Below are 9,134 nucleotides of genomic sequence, written 5' to 3' on the forward strand. Positions count from 1 at the left end.
CGGCGGCCCCTGCTCTTAGCAGTGCCTCCGTTCCTAAGAATGCCGAGTTAAGGACCTTCGATGACGTCGCGGCTTGTGATTGGTTGCGTGACCGCTCATGTGACCGCTCTCGCGACCAATCACAAGCCGCGACGTCATCGCAGGTCCTTCACTCGCTCATTCTTAGGAACAGAGGCTGCCGGTTGCAGCGGTTACAACCAGGGCGCGTCAGAGGGTGAGTATATCCCTATTTTTTATTTTTATTCTTTATTTTACACATGAATATGGATCCCAGGGCCTGAAGGAGAGTTTCCTCTCCTCCAGACCCTGGGAACCATACACTGGGAACTTCCGATTCCGATTTCCGATATCACAAAAATATTGGAACTCGATATCGGAATTCCGATACCGCAAATATCGGCCGATACCCAATACTTGCGGTATCGGAATGCTCAACACTACTCCTAAGTGAGTAGCATTGCTACACTGTGCACAGAAATAGAGATGAGGGGATAGCTTTGCACTACCCCAGGCCATGGTCCAGGGCAGCGCTCTCTGACCGTGGACAGGAGCTGTTTGTATTTCCTTACCCTATGGGATCCCCGTCTTGAGTTATTATTAGGTAGGCTGGTGAAATCTCACCTGTACGATACACAGATGACGTCACACCAGGCCGGCGAATCAAACACTGTGCCGGGATACCATAGACAAATTAATCAAAGATAATATTCTAATTACATACTATGCAAACTATTTTGCTAATATAACTTAAAAACAAAATAGTTTGTGAACTATTAGTGAATAACTGGGAATCTATTTACCATTGTGCATTTTAAAATATTGGTAATCACCAAGCAAATTATTTCTTAACTTTCCATTATGTTTTGCAATAGTTTATCTCCATCTCCAGAACCATTGATTAATAATTGTATTGGTGTAATTATGATGTGTCCATGGGTTTCAATTAGTTACTATAATTCCTGCCAACTGTTAAGAAGAAAGTTTTTCAACATTTTGACCCACAAGATAGTAATTATTATGAAGCTATTAACCCCTTTCTGACATATGACATACTATCCCGTCGAGGTGGGGTGGGCCCATATGACCTCCGACGGGATAGTACATCATATGCGATCGGCCGCGCTCACGGGGGGAGCGCGGCCGATCGCAACCGGGTGTCAGCTGACTATCGCAGCTGACATCCGGCACTATGTGCCAGGAGCGGTCACAGACCGCCCCGGCACATTAACTCCCGGCACACTGCGATCAAACATGATCGCAGTGTTCCGGCGGTATAGGGAAGCATCGCACAGGGAGGGGGCTCCCTGCGTGCTTCCCTGAGACCTCCGGAGCAACGCGATGTGATCGCATTGCTCCGAGGGTCTCCTACCTCCTCCTTCCTGCAGACCCCAGATCCAAAATGGCCACGGGGCTGCATCCGGGTCCTGCAGGGAGGTGGCTTACCAGCGCCTGCTCAGAGCAAGCGCTGGTAAGCCTGCAGGAGTGCACGTCAGATCGCTGATCTGACACAGTGCACAGCAAAGTATATATATATATATATATATATATATATATATATACTGTTCCCATAAATACATTTCTATATCTAAATAAAAAAAAACAATAAAAGTACACAAATTTAGTATCGCCGCGTCCGTAACAACCCAACCTATAAAACTGTCCCACTAGTTAACCCCTTCAGTAAACACCGTAAAAAAAAAAAAAGAGGCAAAAAACAACGCTTTATTATCATACCGCCAAACAAAAAGTGGAATAACACGCGATCAAAAACACGGATATAAATAACCATGGTACCGCTGAAAACTTCATCTTGTACCGCAAAAAACGAGCTGCCATACAGCATCATCAGTGAAAAAATAAAAAAGTTATAGTCCTCAGAATAAAGCGATGGAAAAATAATTATTTTTTCTATAAAATAGTTTTTATCGTATAAAAGCGCCAAAACATAAAAAATGATATAAATGAGGTATGGCTGTAATCGAACTGACCTGAAGAATAAAACTGCTTTATCCATTTTACCAAACGCGGAACGGTATAAACGTCCCCCCCAAAAGAAATTCATGAATAGGTGGTTTTTGGTAATTCTGCCTCACAAAAATTGGAATAAAAAGCGATCAAAAAATGTCACGTGCCCGAAAATGTTACCAATAAAAACGTCAACTCGTCCCACAAAAAACAAGACCTCACATGACTCTGTGGACCAAAATATGGAAAAATTATAGCTCTCAAAATGTGGTAACACAAAAAATATTTTTTGCAATAAAAAGCGTCTTTTAGTGTGTGACGGCTGCCAATCATAAAAATCCGCTAAAAAACACGCTATAAAAGTAAATCAACCCCCCCTTCATCACCCCCTTATTTAGGGAAAAATTAAAAAAATGTATTTATTTTCATTTTCCCATTAGGGTTAGGGTTAGGGCTAGGGTTAGGGTTAGGGCTATGGTTAGGGCTAGGGTTAGGGTTAGGGCTAGGGCTAGGGTTAGGGTTAGGGCTGGGGTTAGGGCTGGGGTTAGGGCTAGGGCTAGGGTTAGGGTTGGGGCTAGGGTTAAGGCTACAGTTAGGGTTGGGGCTAAAGTTAGGGTTAGGGTTTGGATTACATATACGGTTGGGAATAGGGTTGGGATTAGAGTTAGGGGTGTGTCAGGGTTAGGGGTGTGGTTAGGGTTACCATTGGGATTAGGGTTAGGGGTGTGTTTGAATTAGGGTTTCAGTTATAATTGGGGGGTTTCCACCATTTAAGCACATCAGGGGCTCTCCAAACGCAACATGGCGTCCCATCTCAATTCCAGTCAATTTTGCATTGAAACGTCAAATGGCGCTCCTTCGCTTCCGAGATCTGCCATGCGCCCAAACAGTGGTTTACCACCACATATGTGGTATCGGCGTACTCAGGACAAATTGTACAACAACTTTTGGGGTCCAATTTCTCCTGTTACCCTTGGTAAAATAAAACAAATTGGAGCTGAAGTAATTTTTTTGTGAAAAAAAGTTAAATGTTAATTTTTATTTAAACATTCTAAAAATTCCTGTGAAACACCTGAAGGGTTAATAAACTTCTTGAATGTGGTTTTGAGCACCTTGAGGGGTGCAGTTTTTAGAATGGTGTCACACTTTGTTATTTTCTATCATATAGACCCCTCAAAATGACTTCAAATGAGATGTGGTCCCTAAAAAAAAAAATGGTGTTGTAAAAATGAGAAATTGCTGGTCAACTTTTAACCCTTATAACTCCCTAACAAAAAAAAATTTTGTTTCCAAAATTGTGCTGATGTAAAGTAGACATGTGGGAAATGTTACTTATTAAGTATTTTGTGTGACATATCTCTGTGATTTAATTGCATAAAAATTCAAAGTTGGAAAATTGCAAAATTTTCCACATTTTTCGCCAAATTTCCATTTTTTCCACAAATAAACGCAGGTAATATCAAGGAAATTTTACTGCTATCATGAAGTACAATATGTCACGAGAAAACTGTGTCAGAATCACTGGGATCCGTTGAAGCGTTCCAGAGTTATAACCTGTTATAACTGTTATAAACGGACAGTGGTCAGAATTGTAAAAATTGGCCTGGTCATTAACGTGCAAACCACCCTTGGGGGTAAAGGGGTTAAAAACCAGGTCATAGCATCTCTATTGCCAATTCAAATGAGAATAACTTGTTTTTAACCATTAGGGACACCACTATTTAACAATGACTATAATCCACATTGAATGCATGTGTAGTGTTTTCATAAATGAGGGGGCTAAACAATGACATTTTCAAACCCACATTAAATGCTATTAATAAAGTAATTGAAATATCTAATTCATATTCAAATATGGTAACTTTTTTCCAGCAAAGATCTAAGCTTCAATTATATTCCGTTTGCAAGATGAAAGCAAAAAAAAAAAACGACAAAACCACATAAGACTTATTGTGCTCTCCACCCGTCTGCATTCACACCAACACACACCTTACCTGTGAGATTAGGCTACGGCATCTATCTAAAACCTCTTTGCAGCTCAGTAAAGAAGAGTCTACGTTTCCTCCTTTGATACATTTCTGTATTCTCCGTAGGAACAAGTAATCTTCGTTGAGGTCCATTACTTCTTGAATCTTTGTTGAGACATGAATGCAAAAATATTATTTCTCTGTGCTTACTACTGTGATACATAAATCAGAGAATAAAATATATGTTGAGAGAACAAGGTAATATGATATTTGATGTATGCTATATACAGTGGGGGAAATAATTATTTAATCCCTTGCTGATTTCGTAAGTTTGCCCACTGACAAAGACATGAGCAGTCTATAATTTTAAGGATAGGTTAAGTTTAACATTGAGAAATAGAATATCAAAAATAAAATTCAGAAAATCACATTGTATAAATTATATAAATGTATTTGCATTTTGCAGTGAGAAATAAGTATTTGATCTCTCTGGCAAACAAGACTTAATACTTGGCAAAACCATTGTTGGCAAGCACGGCAGTCAGACGTTTTTTGTAATTGATGATGAGGTTTGTGCACATGTCAGGAGGAATTTTGGTCCACTCCTCTTTGCAGATCATCTCTAAGTCATTAAGATTTTGAGGCTGTCGCTTGGCAACTCGGAGCTTCAACTTCCTCCATAAGTTTTCTATGGGATTAAGGTTTGGAGACTAGCTAGGCCACTCCATGACCTTAATGTGCTTCTTTTTAAGCCACTCCTTTGTTGCCTTAGCTGTATGTTTTGGGTCATTGTCTTGCTGGAAGACCCAGCCATGACCCATTTTTAATGTCCTGGCGGAGGGAATGAGGTTGTCACTCAGGATTTTACGGTACATGGTTCAATCCATTCTCCCATTGATGGGGTGAAGTAGACCTGTGCCTTTAGCAGAGAAACACCCTCAAAACATAATATTTCCACCTCCATGCTTGACAGTGGGGACGGTGTTCTTTGGGTCATAGGCAGCATTTCTCTTCCTCCAAACACGGTGAGTTGATCTAATGCCAAAGACCTCAACTTTTGTCTCATCTGACCACAGCATCTTCTCCCAATCACTTACAGAATCATCCAGGTGTTCAATGGTAAACTTCAGATGGGTCTGCACATGTGCCTTCTTGAGCAGGTAGACCTTGCCGGCACTGCAGGATTTTAAACCTTTATGGTGTAATGTGTTATGAATGGTTTTCTTTGTGACTGTGGTCCCAGCTGCCTTGAGATCATTAGCAAGTTCCCCCATGTAGGTTTAGGCTGATCTCTCACCTTCCTCATGATCAACGAGGTGAGATTTAGCATGGTGCCTCAGATGGATGTCGATTGACAGTCATTTCGTATTTCTTCCATTTTCTTACTATTACACCAACAGTTGTCTCCTTCTCACTCGGCGTCTTACTTATGGTTTTGTAGCCCATTCCAGCTTTGTGCAGGTCTATGATCTTGTCCCTGACATCCTTAGAAAGCTCTTTGGTCTTGCCCATGTTGTAGAGGTTATAGTCTGACTGATTAATTGAGTCTGTGGGCAGGAGTCTTTTATAAAGGTGACTATGTAAGACAGCTGGCTTTAATACAGGTAACGAGTTGATAGGAGCATCTAACTGGTCTGTAGGAGCCAGAACTCTTAATGGTTGGTAGGGGATCAAATACTTATTTCTCACTGCAAAATGCAATACATTTATATAATTTATACAATGTGATTCTCTGGATTTTATTTTTGCTATCTCTCAATGTTAAAATTAACCTACCCTTATAATTATAGACTATTCATGTCTGTCAGTGGGAAAACTTACAAAATCAGCAAGGGATCAAATACTTATTTCCCCCACTCTACATTTTATATACATGGAAGACTAGCTGAAATTGAGTGTTCTACTATATATTAATAGCGATATTTACATGCATCAAATTAAATTTCATAACTGTCTGCAGTTATAGTACTAAAATACAAAAATCTTGTAATTGGCTGATATACCTGTATAAAATCTTATTGGTCATTAATTGGCCATTCATACTGTGAATAATTTTGGCCAAAATGTTGGGCATTTTTTGACAAATAGGCAAAAATCAATTGTTTTGAAAAACAAAGTAGATAATTATTGGCCAAGAATCAACGGAAAATTAAGTCTGCATAAATACACATTACCATGTCTTGTAAATAAAATATAGGAAATTGAATTTGATGCGTTAAGGCTACTTTAGTAACACATGGCTGCGGTGATTTATGAGGATAAAAATTTTTTATTGCCCTTAAGACATAATCACTTTCAGCTCACCATTGTAAAGAGCAGAATTGAGTTGATCACCTTTGCTACCATATCTTTTCTTCATTGATGCTCAGCATATTGACTTAAAGAATCTATCTATCTATCTATCTATCTATCTATCTATCTATCTATCTATCTATCTACTGTATCTATCTATCTCTCTATCTATGATCTATCTATATATCTATCTATGATTTATCTATCTATATGTCTATCTATTATCTTTCTATCTATTTATCTATATATCTATATCTTATCTCTATCTATCCATTATCTATATATGAACTGTTCAAGATAGATAGATTTTGCTTGAGGCGTGAGAAAGGTTCACATGAACTGAAATGTCGCCACATGGGCAATTAAAACCCTATAATTTGGACCATTTTTGGAGTGCTTCTGCCTAGGAAGCTTTGCACCACGGTTTGCTCTCTTCTTTATTTTGATATGTTACTGGTGCTGCTTAATTTCCTTTTTCTAAATGGATAAATAAAAAAACTAGGCTTCAGATAGTTTTTAATTACTTAAACATATTATGAAATTGAATATGTTATTACATACATTTCTAAATTCTCCTAAATCTAATTGTCATTGAACCAGATTCCGGAAAATTAGAAGTCACATTATTTAATTAGTTTCCTATTAAACCGCTAATAAGGCTTTTCCTTGAGCGGTAGATTAGATTAAGCGGTCTTGTTGAACACCATTCTATGTCCTGTAATTGTCCTCTAAACCAAAAGGCAAAGACATAAGCGTTTCCTCTTAATTGGTATATATTTTTTTTTATAAAAGGATGCAGCAAAACTATGTTGACTTAGGTGCAATGTAATGTAATATAATACTGGCAAATTAAATTATGGTGAAAGCTTAACTCTTCTCTATAGTGGAATTTCATGTGACATTCCAATTCACATTTCCAGGGGTCCAGGAAGCTAAGATATGGGGTGTTTGTGGAAAGTTCCTTACAATGCAGATTTTCTTTCCCTGAGTAGCAAAATAGAGGCTCTAGGGGGTAAAAAAATATTTTATTCCAAAAACACAAGTGTAAGGAATCCATAGAAAACTTCTCTTTCTGCTTTTTGGACATCTATGATTAAGGCAAAGGTGGGGAAATGAATATAGTGGTAAAAAGAGAAGATTCAAGTTATAGAATATCCACAAATTAATTTCACTTTTACGCTTCTTATTGGTGAAATTTACGTTTCTGCGTCTCTTTTTTAGTACTACTATTGAGTAATCACCAAAACAATTCCAACTCTTAAATAAATGAAACTCCTATGTTCTCAGCTGGTCCATGATATCAAATTTTTTAATAAATTCATCTTAGCGTAGCCAATAAAATAACCAAAATGTTGTGAATTTTATAACTTACCTTATCTACTTTCATGTGGAAGTATACACCAAAAATACAGATCCCAACAATCTGTGCTAACACGCAAAGAATAAAAATCCATAGGGATATTTTCATGATGGATGAAGGTGACTTTTGCCGAGACGGATCTTCTGAGGGGCTTTGATTGTAAGAGTTGATCATTGTGCAGCATGTGAATGATGTCTTCTTCAGGCAGAGGGATAAAGCATATGGCATTAAAGTTACTGCACAGTCGAGACGACAGGTACAACTCGGTTGTGAGACCTACACACTTCCTGGAATATTTATTGCAGCGTGCTGTATGGTTACACATTACAACATTTCACTTAGATTCCACCATCTCTTGAAGAACATGTTCCATTGACAGATTTTCCTATGGAAATTAGGGGTTCAACAATATTTTAAATGATCCAAATAATCCACTTACCTGTCTTTCCATTAAATAATGCTAATTGTTTTCATACCCATTGAAATGTTCAGCTCTCACTATACAGCTATTTTCTTCCTTCACTAAGATTTTTATAGAAATAAAACTGGGCAAATTTACCACATTTCTGTCTTTTTTTGATATTGGTCTTATCAACTGTATCCTGTCATTCAAGATGACCCTATATGCCTTTTTTGAAAAAGATAATATTACAAGTTATGGGTACTAGTTTTTGTGAGGGCGCATTGATTCAGGGAACTAGTCTGATTACCATATGTAGAGTTGGGAAGGACTTTCCTCTAATATGGAGCTATTAGCATCTGCCCCATAGGGTTTTTGCCTTCCTCTGGATCAACCTGTCAGGCTAAAGGTTGAACTCGATGGTCTTATTCTACCTTCAACCTTAAAACTATGAAACGATGAAATATATTTAGAAAACATTAGCAGAATCATGTGATTATTGTCAAGGGGGCAATACCAGGCAATGGTAAGTAGGCACAGAAACAAACACAGTCTGGTTGGTAATCCAAAAGCAAACTTTAATTTTAGTCTACAAAGATACAGCCACAAAAGGAAACAGATCAGTCAATATGGACAAAATAATGTTTAAGATGACCATGCCTATTTCTGTATCTCTGGTAGTTAGATTGGGCAATGGTATTGCCAACTCCTGTTGTAGACTGGCTAATCACAAAACATACGAAGGAATTCGTTCCACCAAGTATCTTCCTTTAAGTTTCCAGTATACTTCATTTAGAATTTCCTTCATGCAGCAAAAAGAATATAACATAAACTAAAAGATTATTGACCATCAAGCAACAAACCGGAGAAAGATGAAGGACTTCTCCTTGGCACCATCTATAGACTGGCCGCCCTTGTTCCACAGGCCTTGACTACCCTGGCACACCTTGTGTTTAAAAGTTACAGACACTTGTGAGTAAATTTATTTTTGCCTGCAAAGCATTTTTGCCATAGGGATACAAAATTTGGACTGTCTGGATTTTACTGCTTATATGTTTATAGAAGACAGCAGAATGAGTTAACATTAAAATCCATTGGCTAGCTTGTCTGATGTTCTTCGTGCTGTGGGCGGAAAAACTGTGCCACACTA

The 9,134-nt window shown here is 38.2% G+C and overlaps 1 protein-coding gene across 1 annotated transcript in view; it reads right to left on the reverse strand.

The window, feature by feature from the left end:
- The window catches only part of CD40LG (CD40 ligand), a 48,292-nt gene extending 40,480 nt beyond the window's left edge, over positions 1-7,812 (reverse strand). The window contains exons 1-2 of the mRNA XM_077285280.1: positions 7,597-7,812; positions 3,960-4,097 (exon numbers count right to left, since the gene is read on the reverse strand). Of these exons, the coding sequence (XP_077141395.1) occupies positions 3,960-4,097; positions 7,597-7,812 (354 nt within the window). The remainder of the gene's footprint in view (positions 1-3,959; positions 4,098-7,596) is intronic.
- Between the last annotated feature and the right edge of the window lie 1,322 nt (positions 7,813-9,134).

This window comes from Ranitomeya variabilis, chromosome 2, assembly GCF_051348905.1.
Source record: "Ranitomeya variabilis isolate aRanVar5 chromosome 2, aRanVar5.hap1, whole genome shotgun sequence".
NCBI lineage: Eukaryota > Metazoa > Chordata > Amphibia > Anura > Dendrobatidae > Ranitomeya > Ranitomeya variabilis.